This window comes from Thamnophis sirtalis, unplaced genomic scaffold (assembly GCF_051295495.1).
Source record: "Thamnophis sirtalis isolate CommonGarterSnake01/CBP01778 unplaced genomic scaffold, rThaSir2_p1.2 scaffold_7, whole genome shotgun sequence".
NCBI classification, from domain to species: Eukaryota; Metazoa; Chordata; class Lepidosauria; order Squamata; family Natricidae; genus Thamnophis; species Thamnophis sirtalis.
Window position 1 is genome coordinate 30,104,199 of NW_028261387.1, and position 18,593 is coordinate 30,122,791.

General features: G+C 34.7%; 1 protein-coding gene across 3 annotated transcripts in view; it reads left to right on the forward strand.

Moving 5' to 3' along the window:
• USP24 (ubiquitin specific peptidase 24) overlaps positions 1-18,593 on the forward strand; it is an 86,558-nt gene that overhangs the window by 63,436 nt on the left and 4,529 nt on the right. For all 3 annotated transcript variants that reach the window (XM_087719621.1, XM_087719618.1, XM_087719619.1), the window contains exons 40-62: positions 1,107-1,224; positions 2,307-2,451; positions 2,641-2,760; positions 4,098-4,223; positions 4,654-4,752; positions 4,849-4,931; positions 5,382-5,523; positions 6,241-6,360; positions 6,821-7,041; positions 7,686-7,810; positions 8,857-8,998; positions 9,670-9,820; positions 10,988-11,083; positions 11,752-11,855; positions 11,950-12,063; positions 12,380-12,476; positions 12,809-12,925; positions 14,999-15,091; positions 15,791-15,893; positions 16,049-16,170; positions 16,423-16,536; positions 17,106-17,171; positions 17,648-17,714. In XM_087719621.1, the coding sequence (XP_087575747.1) occupies positions 1,107-1,224; positions 2,307-2,451; positions 2,641-2,760; positions 4,098-4,223; positions 4,654-4,752; positions 4,849-4,931; positions 5,382-5,523; positions 6,241-6,360; positions 6,821-7,041; positions 7,686-7,810; positions 8,857-8,998; positions 9,670-9,820; positions 10,988-11,083; positions 11,752-11,855; positions 11,950-12,063; positions 12,380-12,476; positions 12,809-12,925; positions 14,999-15,091; positions 15,791-15,893; positions 16,049-16,170; positions 16,423-16,536; positions 17,106-17,171; positions 17,648-17,714 (2,685 nt within the window). The remainder of the gene's footprint in view (positions 1-1,106; positions 1,225-2,306; positions 2,452-2,640; positions 2,761-4,097; positions 4,224-4,653; positions 4,753-4,848; positions 4,932-5,381; positions 5,524-6,240; positions 6,361-6,820; positions 7,042-7,685; positions 7,811-8,856; positions 8,999-9,669; positions 9,821-10,987; positions 11,084-11,751; positions 11,856-11,949; positions 12,064-12,379; positions 12,477-12,808; positions 12,926-14,998; positions 15,092-15,790; positions 15,894-16,048; positions 16,171-16,422; positions 16,537-17,105; positions 17,172-17,647; positions 17,715-18,593) is intronic.

The window sequence follows — 18,593 nt, forward strand, 5'->3', positions numbered from 1 at the left end:
TAACACAATTATTTACTCTTTGAATGTAAATACAACTTTGGTTAAAAATTATGACATTCTTCTCTCAGTATCATCTTTGTCTTTTGGAAAATACTCTTATTATGTGGAAGCTTGCAGGCAAATCTTTATTTACAAAACCAGGGGAGTGCTGCTGTATGGGAATTTTATTTTTTCAACATGGTGTGTAAGATGCTACGATCGTACAGTGCACTAAATCAAATACAAAGAAGTTTATTTCTATTCAGTTACTGTATCTGTGTTTGTGTCTGTGTGTATTTATATAATTTAGATACATAAAGATATAAACACAATAAATGTTTTATAGGAAATCTGTGCAAATGAAATTAAAATATTATTTCCAGGATAAGATACCTAGAGAACAAAGGAGTGGTTTTTAGAATAGCATTCCAAGTCCCACTGGAAAAATATCCAAGTTCCTCCTTCAAAGTCAGTGGACGATTTCTGACAGAGGCTTTCCCTGCATACTTTCCCTGCCTCTGAACATTGGTAACACACACACCCCACCAAGGTAGATAAGGAATCTCTGTATTTCTCTGCTATACTTAAAATGCTGACAAAAGTTTTATATTTGATCAAAAGCTAGTATTCCCTCCTATATATTCCTTCCTATTGTGCATGTTTGGATGGATGGGTGGTTGGACTGAAATTCAAACATTGCTAATACTCAACAGTTTTTATAACTTTAATGGAACATTTTAGTATGATATAGCATATATACAGGTAGTCCTCGAATTACAATGGTTTTTTTTACTGGCCCTTTGAATTTACGACATCACTGAAAAAAGTGATGTATGACCATTTGTCACACTTGCAGCATCCCTATGGTTATGTGATCAAAATTCAGATACTTGGCAACGCACTCGTATTTATGGCAGTTGCAGTATCCTGGAATCATGTGATCCTCTTTTGTGACTTTCTGGCAAGCAAAATTAATAGGGAAGCCAGATTTGTACCTGGAAAACTCTGACAAATACATGTTCTTTGATCACCTGTTGGTCTAGCAATATACCAATCTGTTCTATAAATGCTTTCTGCAAGTACGTTAATGCTTTGCTGATAATAATAGTTTTGCTTTTTTTACATAGGTTCATCTTTGATCAAACCATTATTAGATGACTTCCTCTTCCGAGCATCTAGGATTATCCTGAATAGTCATTCTCCTGTTGGCAGCATTGCTGTTACTCAACAAGATTTTCACCCAAAGTAAAGGATATATTAGTGAATTGGTGATAGTAAAGAATAGTGCATAGGAGATGGAGTGTATTATGTTACTTGTTCAATCAGTTCTGTCCATGTGTATATCAAAATGGGGTCTTTATCTGCATTTCCTATCATTCACTCAGTTATCTTCATTCTGAAATTAAATAACTAAAATAGCTTATTAAGGAGTTTCATGATTTTGTCATTATAAATCAGTCCTAGGTCATTTATTAATATTTACCTACTTAATAAATACCTTTGCTGAATGAAGTTAAGTTGGTTGCCAGAAGAGAGAGTTCTCTTAACTATGATAGCCTGCTTGTGCCTCTGCTAATCTTTGGGAACCAAGCAAAAATATTCTATGGTTTATGTAGAGAGAATGTGGAATGGATATTAAATTTCATTGTGCTTTTGCTTTTTTAATTCTCTTGTTCCTATAATGTAATCCACCTAAAATATTTAGAATTCAATAAATTAAAAATATGCTAAATAAATAGTATTTTCTGGATGTGTAGAGAAGTAACGTTTAAATATTTGTTTTATTCCACATTCTCAATTTTATATCACTTTATCCAAATCTATTGCTATTTCTAAATAGTAATTTATTTTATTCCAATTTGATGATTTGCAATTTTCATATATATTTCTAGATTTTGACATCTTGATCATTTCCATCAAATTTGATTTAGACAAATCACTCAAGCACTTCATACTGAAAAAGGGCTACTAAGCCATCAATTAATGTTACCATATTAATATTGCTATGGAATTCAATTCCTCCCCATTTTTTAGATCAAATGTGCAGAATCAAATGGTAACTGTGGCCCATGACCCAATAAAAGTTGTCCACCCTTAATTACATCCTCCACCAGATGTTACTTTATAAAGTGGAATCAAACATAACTATCTCCTTTGTCTGCATGTACAGTATAACAGCTTTAACTCATCCAGGAAATTAAATTTTAGAATTGCTTTGAACAAAAAGGCACTAAACCTCAGTTGATTCTCTTTGGAAACAGATTATGATATTTTACAAGTATTAACAGCTGAATATTGACTATGAATAATTGATTCCTGTGTTTTAGATGCAGTACGGTGAATAGTCGCTTGGCAGCGTATGAAGTTCTGGTAATGTTGGCTGATAGTTCACCCTCAAATCTTCAGCTTATTACAAAAGAATTGCTTTCGATGCATCACCAACTTGATCCAGCTCTTTCCAAGGAATTTGATGTAAGTAAACTGGCTTTTTTTAGTGCAAATAGTAATACTACTCAGAGGTTTACATAAATATATATTGAATAAAATATGGATAAGTTCCATACTTAAAGCAAATATTTCAATCAGCAACATTAGTACTTTGTAAAATACATCTATTTTTCTATGTTACATTTTTTTCTTCTTTCTTGCCTCTACCCTCAGTATCTCCCACCTGTAGATGGTCGATCCATTTTTGGATTTGTGGGGCTAAAAAATGGTGGAGCTACCTGTTACATGAATGCAGTTTTCCAACAACTGTATATGCAACCAGGTCTACCTGAGGTAATATTTATTCAGTCTTGTGAAAAATGCTTTTAGCAAGCCTGTTAACTATATACATAGAAGTTTCTCAGGAAGGAAAGAGAGTTGACATATAAAAGTTTGATGATAAGCAGTAACTTGAAATTGGCCCACTTTAACAACTGGTTAACAAACTAGGTCTGGGATAGTCAAACATGATTGAATGCTGAGGTAAGGAAGAAAAATTAAATTTGATTCTCCAGTTGTTCAATATGAATACAAACAGTTATCTTTTTATTTTATTTTGTGTTTTATAGTACTATAACATGAATTTGGTAAGGAATCTATGCAGGGTTGAAATAAAAATAGAGAGTTTTTAAGTCGGCTCTTTTAAACATTTCATTTTTAAATGTCTGTTGGATTTAGTGGTCTCCTACAGTGAAAAATAAATGCCAAATTGAGAGAATTTTGTGGAAAAATAAGGGGTGTTCATAAAGAATGACGATGTTCCTCCCTAAGCTGATTGTGAAGGATTGCAGTAGAGATATGAGGAATGGATTTAGTTTTTCATTAAAAAAACCATTAGTCCAAGATAGCTGGTTGAAGCACCTCTTCACAGACTATGACATAGCGTATTTATCGGACTATAAGATGTACTGGAGTATAAGACGCACTATGATTTTGAAGAGGTTAAATTAAAAAAAAAGTTTTTGCACTCTGTAGGCCTCCCAAACCCTCTGCATGCCTCGGGTGGGAGAGGCATGCAGAGTTTTGGGAGGCTTGTAGAGTGCTCCCGGGGATTGGGAGGCATAAACGAGCAAAAAACAGCCATATTTCACAAAAGTAAGCTATTTTTTTACAAAGAAAAATGGCATCCAGAGCTTTGGGAGGCTTGTAGAGTACTCCTGGGGGCGGGGGGGCCAAAAATGAGCAAAAACGGCCGTCTCCAGTCCTCAGAAGCACTTTGCAAGGCTTCCAAACTCTCTGCACGTCCATTTTTGCAAAGGGGGTGGGGCTTCAGTAGGCCAAAAATGCTGCATTCACTGTATAAGACCCACCCAGATTTTCACCCTCTTTTTTGAGGGAAAAAGATGCGTCTTATACGTGGAAAAATATGGTAGCTGCTCAGGATGAGAAACAGATGACAATGAGACAGTGCCATGTTACTTTAAAAAAAGGTTCTTTCTATCACCAAGATGTTAATGCTAATTAATGATTTTCTGATAACAAAGTTCATGGTTATCAGTAGATACAAGGGTTTGTACCGGAACATTATAATTAATCGCTTCAGTGGCATAGTGAATACAAATAATGTATACTAACTTAGAAATAAATATTGTGGAACTTTCAATAAACACTATTCAAAATTGTTTATAAAGGCATTGCTTTCAATTGATGACAACATGGACAATCCTGATGACAATGTATTCTATCAAGTTCAATCCCTCTTTGGTCATTTAATGGAAAGCAAGCTGCAATATTACATACCGGAAAACTTCTGGAAGGTATCACTTTCTGTTTTTTAAGTAGGAATCCTTTTTTCCCTTTTTTCTCATCATGATTTCAAATGATAATTCAGATCATAGCATTGTGAAAAAACAGTAATGTTGTGAAGGATTCATATTTTATTTTACTTAGCCTTACTTATAATCGCTCAGTGATATAGAATCTTAACGTTTGTTTGTTTTTGTTTCTCTAAATGTATTAGCTTCCCAATTGCAATAGACTCTAGTAGTATTCTTTTATTTAGTAATATTCTCACAAGGAGAATCCAAAGTAATATTCTCAGGAGAATATATATTTTCTTATAAAAAGAGTTGGGTAAGGATAAGAAGGCACCTTTCTCTTCCTGTTTAGATTGGCTTACTTAGTGCATTCTAGTGACATTTACAGATCTTTAAGCATTTAACAATGGATTACATCTATATTTTATAGATCTTTAAGATGTGGAATAAGGAGCTTTATGTACGTGAACAGCAAGATGCTTATGAATTCTTCACCAGCCTTATAGATCAAATGGATGAATACCTTAAGGTGAAATACAGTTTTGGTACATTTGTATAGTAATTCAGTGTCATTGTTTCAATGAATGTTCACTTAATCTGCTATTGGCCTTTCAATCTCTTACAGAAAATAGGAAGAGATCAAATCTTTAAAAACACCTTTCAGGGCATATATTCTGATCAGAAAATCTGTAAAGATTGTCCTCATAGGTAAGTGAAAATCAGATAGAGAAGATCTCTCTCTCCACATGCTGAAAATCTATAGTTGAAGAAAGAGATCCACTATTGTAAGCTTATGCATGGCAAACACAAAAATCACTGTTTTTATCACTGCCATTGGTACCAAATCTTTGGATACACCGATTCAAAGCTGTTGCATTTCTCGACTTTCTAGAATTAAGATGGAGGTGGGGGGAGGATAGATCTTGAATCTGCATGCTTCTTTTTTAGGTATGTTAATATGGAAAAAGGAAAAACTAGAGAAAAAGAAAAAACCTGCCATACACAAGTGGTACAATTCAGGGGTTTGCCATGCTTTTAATAAATAATAAAGGTGATTACTGAAATAGATAAAATCTTTCAGCATTGGTGACATATAGGGTACAATTATGAATTCTTCGTTTTTGTTTAAATGTCTTAATATTCTTTTTTTATATATAGGTATGAACGAGAGGAAGCCTTTGTAGCTCTCAATTTAGGGGTCACTTCATGTCAAAGTTTAGAAATTTCACTGGATCAGTTTGTTAGAGGAGAGATCCTGGAAGGAAGTAATGCATACTACTGTGAAAAATGTAAAGAAAAGGTAAAACTTCTACCTTATCTAAGAATTGAAGTCCTTTGATTTTTCAGTGGGAAGAGATCCCTCTGGATTCATTAGTGCTCTGAGAAATTTTGAGTCTATCGTTAGGTTTATATGCTTCATGTGTACTTGTTTTTTTAATTCTTTATTCAATTTTTCTTCAGGGTTAAGATGACATGTATAGAGAGCTTCCCCCCCCCCTTTTTTTTTTTCCTTACAATTATCTTGAATAGTAGTGAATCATTAAGATTTCCCTCTGATTTTCAGGCTGAAAAAGAATATGAAACATTGTCATAGGACCATTTTCAACCTATAACTTCCTGTTTGTATATTTTCTTTACAATCCTATATTTATATATGTATTTCTAATCACTGGAAATTCATAGAAATCAATACTTTTAACTTTTAACAAACTATTCTTTCTTCCCATGATTACTAAAAATCTTTGATTTTTCATTTCATTTTTACATTTGGTAATTAATTTTGGTTTCCTGCCAGATGAAAATAATTATTTTATTTATACATTTTCAGTAGATGTTAAAGACCTCAATGGATTCAATGAATTTAAGAACTGTTTCTTTAAAAATGCTGCAAAGAGAAAAGGAAATTAGCACAAATGTGGAACAAATTTAAAATATATAAGGATAAAATAATAAAATTCCTATAGACAAAGAGTGGACCAAAATAAGTATTTCACAGAAACTTTGGTTTATTTTTAAGAGAACTACTGTGAAACGTACCTGCATTAAAGCTCTACCCAGTGTATTGGTGATACACCTCATGAGATTTGGATTTGATTGGGAAAGTGGACGTTCCATAAAATATGACGAACAGATCAAGGTAAGCTCATCTCGTTTATATTTGTCTAATTACATATTTAGGGACATGTTCTTTATTTTTATGATCTCTTCTATATCAAATATACATGTAGCCTGTCTATATTAGATTAGGTGCATGGACTAGTAATGTTAAAATTTAAAAAACCCTTCTGCCTAAAGATATATGGTGGTGGTGGTGATGATTAAAAAATGCAATAACTGTTTTTCTATAGATGCAAAATAATTGATTGTGGCTTTATTTCTAAGTTAAAATTCTTAGTTTGTCTCAAAGGGTCATTTTGAAAAAGCTAGGCAGAGTTTGGAGAAACTGAAAATGCTATGATTACTGGTATTAATTAACAATAAAGTAATTTATTTTATTCTATCTTCATCTTGGTTTTATACATTTTGCATAATTGAAGAATATTTATTAACATGCAAACTACTTCAGGTTTAAATTTAATCTGTTTCATTTTAAACAGTTCCCGTGGATGCTGAACATGGAACCCTATACAGTTTCAGGAATGGCTCGCCAAGATTCTTCTTCAGAAGTTGGTGATAATGGACGAAATCTAGATCAGGGATGTAAAGGGTCTCCACAGAAGAAAGTAGCTCCTTCAGAAAACTACGAACTGGTTGGCGTAATTGTGCACAGCGGTCAAGCCCATGCAGGCCACTACTATTCTTTTATAAAAGATAGGAGGTAGTTCAAAATAACTCTATTCACATGCATAGTAGTCAGTTGGTCATTTGCTAGATTAAAAGCAGCAAGGTCATCAGGTGTTGAATTATAATCTTTTTTGGCAAACATTTTATGTAGCACACCAAGTTTTAGAAAGTTACATCCTCGCTGAACTAATGCCACCAGATTAGATTAATATTTTCCTATTAACTGGTTGCCTAGGGCTGTTCATGAAGCTATAGATGTAAAGGCAGGTGTGAAATACAGTGTATATTGCTAAACTAGAATATTTGTATGTTGATAAACATATTTTGCAAACTTGGCTTGACGGATGAAAAATATTATATAACACTCTTTTTCAGAGTGCCATTGTTATGTATGCAAAGTAACACAGCTATACAAAAGTGTTGGTGACAGCTTTGAAGATATCCTAGATTTCTAGAAACCCCAGAAATGCAACAAACAATAAAAGTAATCTTCAGAATCCCCAGAGACTTAAATCTTATGAATGTTGATTGGGGATGAAGGAGTGAATGGGACTGAAAACCAGAAAAAATAGCATTTAAAATATAAGTTGTGGTAAAGTTTTATTTTAATGTATTACCTGAAACATTTAAAGCACCATGTTCAAAAATGAATGTAGTCTTTTTTTTCTGTAACCATAGGGGAAGTGGGAAAGGAAAATGGTATAAATTCAATGACACTGTTGTTGAAGAATTTGAACTTAATGATGAAACTTTGGAGTATGAATGTTTTGGAGGAGAGTATAGACCAAAGGTTTATGATCAATGTAAGTATAAAGCTACATTTTAATTATCTCTTACAAATATATTTAGCACATTTTAATCTTATTAGGAACAGTCATTTGAAAAAAAATTAATCAAGTCTTGAAACTGACAAATGTGACTATTATATATACTTTAATTCGGTTACTGTTGTGGTCCAACAGCGGGCGGCTGAGCTGTTGGTGGAATCTGACAGCGATGAACACTATGGGACTGCCTGGAGGCTGAGGAAGACTCTGGGGGGTGTTCGGAGTCAAAGCAGGGACTAGAGAGGCCTGTTGGCCACCAGGTGGTGTCTGAGTCAGGGAGCAGTGAGAAAACAGAGGGAGGCTGTCCCTGATGTACGTATGCATAGGGCTGCGAGGAGGAGGGAGCAGCTTTGGAAAAAGGGTCACAGAAGGAAATAGGAACAGGTGGCTACTGATTGGCCCCTCCCAGAGAGCTTATAGGTGGGACAATGGGAGGGGAAATTTGCAAGAAACAACAATTTTCTGATCCAGCCGTAGAAAAAGATTGGGAGAATTTCGTGAGTTCAAGCCTTGTTTCATAGAGATAGCTTTCTGGGCTCCCAGCCAAGGGGTTGCTTATCTCCCTCCTTAGTTGTGGCAGACAGCCAAGTCTACATCCATACATATTGTAGAGGCTTGGGACAGAACAGTTACTAATTCATTTTATCGAATAGATAACATAAAAATAAGCACAAAAAAATAGCAGATGGTTCGGGGTTAAAAATGGAATAAACTGTATAGCCAGCTGAGCAATGTAACCTGCCATGGTTCTGCCCCCCCCCCCCAAAGAAATCTTAATAAGTATGGTATGTTGGTTGTGCCAAAATAATGGGACTTCAGGAATAAACTGGGGAAGGTAGATCTCTGTTTAATCCTCTCTAGATGGGACACAAAGCTATTAGAGTGTTTTTACTAGAACCACCATTATAATTATCATGAGAAGCTACTTTATAAAAATGTACTTAATGTAGTCTTACTAAGGAAATCAGCTCTCCCAATCTGAATATTTCCTTTCTTCCTTTCCTCTTTCATTTCTTCTTCAGCAAACCCATATCCTGATGTTCGCCGTCGCTACTGGAATGCCTACATGCTCTTCTATCAACGAGTCTCTGAACAGAACTCCCCAGTTTTGCCAAAGAAAAGTCGAGTCAGTGTTGTACGTCAAGAAGCTGAGGATCTCACCTTGTAAGCTTCCTTATCCTTACATTCCAGCATTTGATTCACGTACAGAATTTCAGTACTTCTGACTCCATAATTAAGGTTATCCTTTCCATATAGGACAAAACCTATTTAGAAGGGTATCCTTAGTCTGTGTCTTACTACACATAATCCCAGGACAAGTTGCAACATGTTTAGAGTGTGGGAAAAGCCAACAGAAGTTTGAAAATAGATACTGAAGAAAAGAAAACTATATAGCTTTTTTTCCTTAGTGAGGAAGCAAGCAAATTTTGAGTGCTATCTGAACCCATGGGTCTAACCATCAGAATTCTCAGCCAATCACAGCACTATTTTAATTTGACAGATGGCTTCTGCCAGCTAGTGATTCCTATCATGACACGTGGTTATATTAACTAAACTGTAACTAAGCCACAGGTGTAAATGTGGTTTTCTATCCTTTTAAAATATGTATTTCTTGTCCTATACTAACCTCAAATAAATCATAGTTTTATTTATGGAGTGATAAATCTTACAGAAATGTGCAAAGAGGTGTATTTAATATGTGAACAATGACAGGACTGAGTTCATATTTATTTACCTACACAAGCTGTACGATTCAATGTACAATGCAGGATGAACAGTAAATTTGAAGTATGGAAACTGATGGACAATTATGTTTGTAATATTATTTTCTTCAGGTCTGCTCCATCTTCTCCAGATATTTCACCACAATCATCTCCTCGGCCCCACAGACCTAGTAGTGACCGTCTGTCCATTTTGACTAAATTGGTCAAAAAAGGAGAGAAAAAAGGCTTATTTGTGGAAAAGATGCCAGTTCGAATATATCAGGTAAGCCATAATTACAGCAGCTGGATGCATAGTTAAAAAGTTAGATTTTCATGTTCATGTGCTGAAGTATAAATATATAGTAGTTTGAGTTCTGAAAAAAACCACTAATAATATATGAAATTTACATTTTGCTCATTATAAAAAATTGACCTTATTAGCTTGCTTCAATTAATTTAAAGCACATGCTTTAAGCTGCTATTTGAAGAATCCAAGCCTGTTTATAGATGACATTGCTACAATTCTTTAGCAGTCCAAAGCATTTACCATTTGACAAAAGCAAGAATCTTGTGTTAATAATAAAGGAAAGGATGTAGAAGACAAGGATGGTGATTGATAGATAGATAGATAGATAGATGATAGATAGATAGATAGATAGATAGATAGATAGATAGATAGATTAGATAGATTAGATAGATTAGATAGATAGATAGATAGATAGATAGATAGATAGATAGATAGATAGATAGATAGATAGATAGATAGATAGATAGATGATAGATAGATACTCATAAAAATATCTGAAGCAAAATTGAAAGAATAGTTAAGATCAGAAGCTTTATTTAGTGTAAACAAAATCTTGTTTACACCACAGCATTTACCATAGCTTTCCATAACTTTCTGCCCTTGCGAAACATCTTATGGAATGAAACCAATGAACTACAATGAAGATCTAGGTTAATTAAGACTGAAAAGGCCAAAATATATGTCAGAAATATGAACATATAAAACAAAAGTTAGTGTGGGTGCTGATAAAAGAAGGAAGGCATAGATTTATTTACATTCCTTTTTAGCATCTTGAATAATCCAGTTTATTGTGAAAGGAAATGGTATGCTTATTAGGCATGTATGAAGCACTATAAAAAAATTTTGTAGTGAGATTTCTAATGTGTGTGTGTGTGCGTGTGATTATATATATATATATATATATATATACATATATATATATATATATATATATATATATATATATATATATATATATATATATATATATATATATATACACACACACACATATACACATATATACACACATACATACATACATACATACATACATACATATTCTGAATAATCTGTACTCCTATAATAATATTTTTATTGCTCATACAGTATTATCTTTTTAAATAATTCCTTGATGCTGATTTATTACATATTGCTTTTCAGATGGTGAGAGATGAAAACCTGAAATTTATGAAGAACAGAGATGTCTACTGCAATGACTATTTTAGTTTTGTTCTGTCATTAGCTTCATTAAATGCTGTGAGTAGTGAATTTAATATTTCAGTTATTAAGTCCATGCAATATCGGATATGCTAGCCTGTGAACTCAGACAAGGTGGACAGGCTAGTCCCTAGAATTATGTCAGCAGGCTTTTCCAAGCTCCTTCAGAGATCTGGAGAGCTATGGTCACCTGATCTCATAGGTTATCAATATTTTGGAAAGTTTCTGCCAACAGGCTTGAAAGAGGTGATTCTAGTTATTCTGGATAATTATTGTCCAATCCTAAATACTTCCTTTTATAGGGATGATTGGTGAGAGAATGGAGGGGATCAACTGTTGAGCACATTAGAAGAAATATATTATCTAGATATTTATTTAATTGGTATTTGGGCCCCACCATATTGGTCATCTTTTATTAGGATCTTGAAACTATTGACCATAATATTTTCGTTAACCAATGCAAGAATTAGAGAGTTCAAGTACTGTTTATTAGTGAACAGTTTCAGTCACTGGTTATGGGGAGAAAGAGGTTGGCTTGATAGCCATTTATTTCATTGAATGGTAGCTCTGAAAGAAACTTTTATTTTCCAGTTTCTTGTTAAAAGCGGTTTTTACAATTTATAGTTCTAAGAATTATGTTTAAAGAACCAAACTAAAATGCAGACTTCTAATCTAATCACTCTCTAATCTAATCACTCTCTGTCTAGACAAAGTTGAAGCATATGCATTACCCATCTATGGCAAGAGTGAGTTTACAACTAGCAGTCCAATTTCTCTTCCAAACTTATCTACGAACAAAGAAAAAACTCAGGTGACATTTTATTTAAAAGTTCTTTTTCTAAAGCATACACGTATACTCATTCTTTTCTGGTCATACCAATATTTCTCTGTTTGCTTCCTTTAAGGATTGATACAGAAGAATGGATTGCAACCATTGATGCTTTAGTTTCTAAAAGTTTTGATGCTTGTCAGTGGTTAGTTGAATATTTAGTTGAAGCTGAAGGACGAGAAGTTATTAAGTAAGTACTAGTTGGTCAATCTGTTTGATAGATTCCATGATATTGCATTCTTCTTTCCAGTTCAAGTCTTCCCCTCCCTATATAGCTCCTGTTTATGTAATTGTGAAAAAACAATGTGCAGAGATATCCACAGGCCCACAATAACCCTATGGTTTATTACACCTAATGTACATAACATTAGAGTTAATTATCTAGTCTCTCTACACCTATGAATATTAGGTTTCCCAGTAGGAAAAAAAAAAAAGCAAATATAATTTAAATTAGAGCATGAAAAATTCAGTTTGGCTTCACTTCTCAACAATGGGGTATTTTTCAGAACATTTTTGCTGGAATGCAGTGTAAGAGAAGTAAGAGTTGCTGTAGCCACAATTCTTGAAAAAACCTTAGACAGTGCCTTGATTCATCAAGAAAAGGTCAGTAATATAAAAAGCCACACTTCTTTTATTCATTGCATATTAGTAATTTCTATAATTTGTTAATTAGTTAACAAGAATCATATGAATTCTAATAGTTATGAATGCAATGTTTAAAGTCAGTAGATATTTTTTTATGAAAACATCTGCTATGATTCTTTTTGAAAAGCTTGTTTCAAGTCTGTCTAACTTTTAAGACTTTAAGAAAATGTCAGCTTTATTGCAAGCTTTGGAAAATACTTTTTGCTTTTATCTGTAATATTTTATATTCATTGTAAGCTTGAATTATTAAATTGATCATTTCAAATGAGGCACTTCTACTTTTTTGACAGCTAAAAAGCTTGCATCAGCTAATAGAAGTGTTGCTGAGTCTATTGGACAAAGATGTCCCCGAGAACTGTAAAAATTGTGCCCAGTACTTCTTCTTGTTCAACAATTTTGTACAAAAGGTAAAAAAAAAAAAAACTATTCTAAATTTCAGGTTGCTATAATTAGATAGTTTCCAGTACTGCATAGAAAAAAAAATCTGTCCTTTGCCAATGATATTTTGTTTCTATAGCATAGGAAGTGATAGTTTCAACTTGCTGTTCCATAAGAAAAGTAAACTGAAGTTCAAAGGTTTTTGAGAAAGTACCAGAAGGCTCTGGAAGAAGTGGATTATCACGAATGAAGGCAAATATATGTGTCCCCAGATACTGTTGAAGGCTCCAATCTGGGTCGGTCACCAGGACCAGAGATTTAGTCTTACAAGCTTTCAGACTCATGCTGGAACCCATTCTCGGGGAACTTCTCTCTAGCAGTGTGTGTGCTTTGAGCTATTCTGTGTGTGGTATTTATATGGTGGCAATTGTGTGTGACTTTTTAGATATTAATTGGAGTGTTGATGGCTGGCTATTAAGTTGTTGGCTATTGTTTCCTTGTGCTATCAAGCCCTCCCTCTTAATTACTTGATAAGCTGATGGTAAATCAGCACTCCTGTTGACTGACAAGGGCCCCATTTCTCAGACATCAAGTTCCCCGAGGATGGGCTCCAGCACAAGTCTGATTGCTCAGAAGAGTAAACCTCTGGTTCACTGATCGAACCAGATTGGAGCCTGCAGAAGTGAATTATCTTGAGTCTTTGCAATCAGGATTCAGGCCTAATTATAGTACTGAGACAAGATTGGCCATGCTTGTTGATGACTTCTGGTGGGATAGGGGTAGTGCATTCATCCTGGCCCTCCTTGATTTTTATGAGGCTTTCTATACTATAAACCATGATATCCTTTTGGGATGGCTCAGGGGTTGGAGTGGGAGATATCATGTTACAATGGTTCTCCTCCTTTCTGCAGGGCCAGTTCCAGTTGGTAAAGGAAGCAATTTCTTCCTAAGCCTAAGAATTTAAAATATGTACAGTCATTAACCTCATCTTGTACTGTTGATGGTGCTTCAAATGCCACCCTTTGCTATTCTTTGCATAGTACCATATTTTTCAAAGTATAGGATGCACCAAGGTTTTGAAGAGGCAAATTAAAAAAAAGTAGGTAGATGGAGAGAGAGAGAGAAATACAGTAGGGAGGGAGGGAGGGAGAGAGATGGGGAGGGTAGATGTTTCCAGGTGTATTTATCCATGTGCTGGAGAAGGAAATTACTGGCAACCTAAGACTTGTTTCTGCTGGCACAGCACTTGATCAATGTAATTCTCATCAATCACTCTAACTAAAAAGCTTTCTGAAAGGGGGGGAAAAGTTTTTGCACTCTGCAAACCTCTCCAAAACGTTTTTATGAAAATGGGCCCTTTTTTTCCAAATAAAAGGCATGAATAGCTGGGGGGGGGGGGGGGCTTGCAGAGTGCTTCCGGGGGATGGGGGGGCAAAAAAGACCAAAAAATGGCCTGTTTTTCGTGAACATGGGGCCATTTTCAGTCCAAAAAATTGCATGCATAGCCTTATGGAGGCTTATAGAGTGCTGCTGGGAGGGCAAACAACGGCCCATTTTTTGCTCATTTCTGCCCTTCCCAGCCCCCAGGAGCTCTCTGAAAGCCTTCATAAGGCTATGCACGGTCATTTGGTGAAGGGGACGGGGCTTCGGGAGATGAAAAAATGCTGTATTCAATGTATAAGACACACCCAGATGCTCAGCCTCTTTTTTGAGGGAAAAAGGTGCATCTTATACTCTGAAAAATACGGGTAGTTCACAGAACAATATAAGACGTAGATTTTAGTTACAGGTATTATACTATAATTACCTCTTAATTGTTATGGTATAGTTTTGGCAGATCAATCATGTCTTATTATTGAGCTAATAGGGAGAAAAAAACCCAAAGGAAAAAAGCAGAGTAAAAATGCCCAGGTAGTTTGATGCCACAGAGCCATTTGAAGTCTGTAGATCAATATACTGGTAGTTGATTGTAATCAAATAAGTTTTAAGAAGCATTTCAGAGTAAATGCTTAATCAATTATTACATATTTAAAATATTTAACCTCTTTTAGTCTCTCCATGTTTTCTGGAACATAACCTCATGTTTTTCCTGTCTTCTACAGCAGGGTATAAGAGCCTGTGACCTCCTCCTCAGGCATGGTGCCTTGAGTCATATGATCAATTTCCTTCTTGGTCCCAACCGGCAGAATAACCAGGTATGAGCATAGAGATAATACTTCAGTCTCTGAGCAGAGTATGTGCTTTAGTCTAGTTCAGAAGCTTAGTAGTAAACCTAATTGTTGGGACTTTGAGAAGACCCCTTCACCCTGCAGGCTTTGCCACAGTCACTGCTGCTTTTGAACGCAGGAAGACTGCAAGAAATGCAATCATATTGTTTTTCTCCAAGAACGCCCTGCAATTACAGCTTCTGGTCATTCAGAAGTAGCCCCTATGTAGAAAAGTATGAGAACTGTTTGGCCTAAATTACCTGTAACTGCCAATTATGGTACTGTCAGATAAATGTGATTGAGCATAGTTAAACTTGAATAACTCTGAATTTCTATTTCTTGAAGTACCCTATATGCCTATGAATGGGATTTTCAATTGGGTGTTGACAGTTTAAGGGAATACATAGCTTAGATGCTGGTTGTGCTAGAAAGTATAATCTATCTGCCCTCCAGCCTGCCCATTCTTTTGGAGCTCCTTGGTGGTTCAGGATGGTGTAGCTTATGTTCTTATTGAATAGACAACAACATCTTATTTTGGCTGTGGTAACTTTTTCATGAAATCACTCTGAAAGCATGCTGTTGCCATTCAGCCTGGCTGAATCAGTCTTCATGCCTTTATGCATGAAAAGATACATTAAATGAACTATGAGTGCTTATACGATGTTGGCTATGTACTTAACAAAACAGAATCGCAGATGGAGTTCCGCACAAGCCCGGGAATTTGGCTTCCTCCATAATACTGTGGCATTGTTTGTCTTGAATTCAGATGTCTCCTCACAGAGGAATGTAGGTAAGTCTTCCCAGTTTTTCCTCGATGACGCTGGCTAGATGACCCTGTGTTATAGCTGTAGTATGTTTGCCACCCCTTATAATTTTAAATTTATTATTTATTATTAGTTGATTTTCAGGACCAAGTGTAGTTTTATATTTGTACTTCCTTTACAGCTCCTGGTTTGTTTGCCCTGCATTCACCCCTTAGCATTACTACTTCAGGGCCACTTTTGGCCCTTCATGAAGAAGTAGAAGGTTTGATATTCCTATCTGAGGGGAATCCTTATTTAATGGAGGTAAGCAGCTATTTTACATCTATTTTATGATGTGTTATATATAATAATATAATACAAAACTAAGACTTTAATCAAGTTGGTCTAGAATCCAATCCCACAACACTGTTTAGAAATGATGTTACTGCAACTACAATACTACTGTACAACCCAAGTAGTAAAGAGATACCAAATAAGTATGTAATGAAATGCATACCAAGTTATACAGTCAACTGCTTTTTTAAATAATGATAATCCACTCCTCTTCTCTCAAAGATGATGCACGCTTTAAGGGAGCTAACTGGATCACTCTCAATCCTTATCGAGATGGTGGTCTACTGCTGCTTTTGCAATGAGCACTTTTCCCTTACCGTGTTGCATTTCATCAAGGTAAATTTTCGTTATATATTTTCAAGACATGAATTGTTCTAGAATTGATACCCAGCACCTGTAGCACTGATTTAAGAATATGCACCCTGCTTAGAAATTTTGCTTTCCATTGTGTGATCTCTTGGCAACTGCTGATTCCTTTTGCATCGAAGGACTGATCCACACTTTAGTTTTCAATGCTATTACTTTAAGGAATTACAATATGTCTATGATTTCCTATTCTTACCCTTATATTCCACTAGTATACAGTATATCTCCATAGCTTGTGTGCTTGAAAACGTTTTTTTCCTCAAAATTTCTATTTTTACATAAACCACTCTTGCTATCTATTATTCAGTATCCCATACAAATGTTTTTCAGGAAAAAATCCACAACTTAAAAAATTCTGTCAAAATGAGTTGCAATGTCTTATTGAAAAGTACAGCATTGCTTTCTAAATATTTTCTAAAATATTCACAAAAATATTTATAAACCTTTTACAGTGTACAGTCTTACAATGAATGTTTCTAAAATACAAATAAATACCAGTGTACCTTCTGCTTGCCTGAATTTATACTTTTGGCTTGCAGAATCAACTGGAGACAGCTCCACCTCATGAGCTGAAGAATATTTTCCATCTCTTACATGAGTTATTGGTAAGTAATAAGATAAAAAGTAAAATCTCCCTCATGTTAAGCTTGTCTCTGTTCTTGGAAACAGTACTGAATGGGTATGCTATTGAACTTAATACTAAAGCTTTTGACTTTATTCTCAGCACTTTAAAATATACATAAAATCCCCCCCAATATATCTACATATTAGCATCTAATTTGTAAATGCCATATGTTTTAGTGACTTAAATTATATTTTGGTACATATAATATGTAGCTGTGAATAATGTTAAAATTTTGCCTGTTTTTATTTTCTGGCTTGACATAGCATTCTGCTTAAGTCAAAAAGTTTCTATTCTATTCTAATTGCTTTCAGTAGAAGTTGTGCACCACAAGCCTCAGTGTAACTGATTAAAAGTGATTTTAAAAAATTATTTTATCATGCCTCTTGTTTAAGTAGACTTGAAATGTTGGATTTGGATTCAGCGTAGCTTAGCCTAACCATCTCTGTTGTTTCACAGATTATTGAAGATCCTTTACAAATAGAACGGGTCAAATTTGCATTTGAGACTGAAAATGGATTGCTGGGTTAGTACCGCTGCTTAGAATTAATAACTGAGTTTCAGGGAAACGTGCAATGAATCTCAAAAAGATAACAGTATTTTTAAATACTACGAGACTTTAGTTATGCAGGGGTTTCTGGTTGTAGACATTGTAAGAGGAAAGCCACGTTATTCTTTGAGATGGATAAAAATCAGGAGACTGGCAGCAGCTTTTCTAATTCTTATATAAATTTCTAATAACATTTGTTAGTTGGAAAAAGTGCAGCAGACTCCTGATGCTTAATTACTTGGGAAATCAATTTGAAATGAAGAAAAGTTTTACAAGTTTCTGTATGCCTAGAAGAATTGTTTTGAAGGTATTCAGAAAAAGAAATTAGAAATAAAATATATAATTCAAAAATCTTCTGTGAGATGGGAAGCCATATAAGTATGACATGCATAAAGTAAATAAACTCCTTAAGAGTCATTTCTCTCCTTATGATAGCAACTTGATTCATATGCAGTATTTTGGGGCATTTGAGCAATTTAAGTAGATGATATTGGCGAAATAAAAGATTATAAATTCAGGCTATGTTGCAGATTTAAAATATCCGCAACTTGCTTGCTAAAGCTTATTTTGCTGTATATTAATCTGTAAAGAGACTTCCTTTGTGAGTAAAAGATAATGAGCCATAGCCTAAATTCAGACATTGCCAAGCTGATTAAAAAGCAGTTTGGTTTGGCATGGTATCTAAATGTAAAATCATATCAAATGTCATGATCTGCAGCAGTTAATGCACCATGAAATGGAGTTTAACTGTGAACATACAAAGATAAGTTGAAGTAAAATGGAAGGTGTAAAAGAGCTGTAAACTGTGCTTGACACATTAGCATTGAGACTGTGTTTATAATCTGTTTGCTCAAG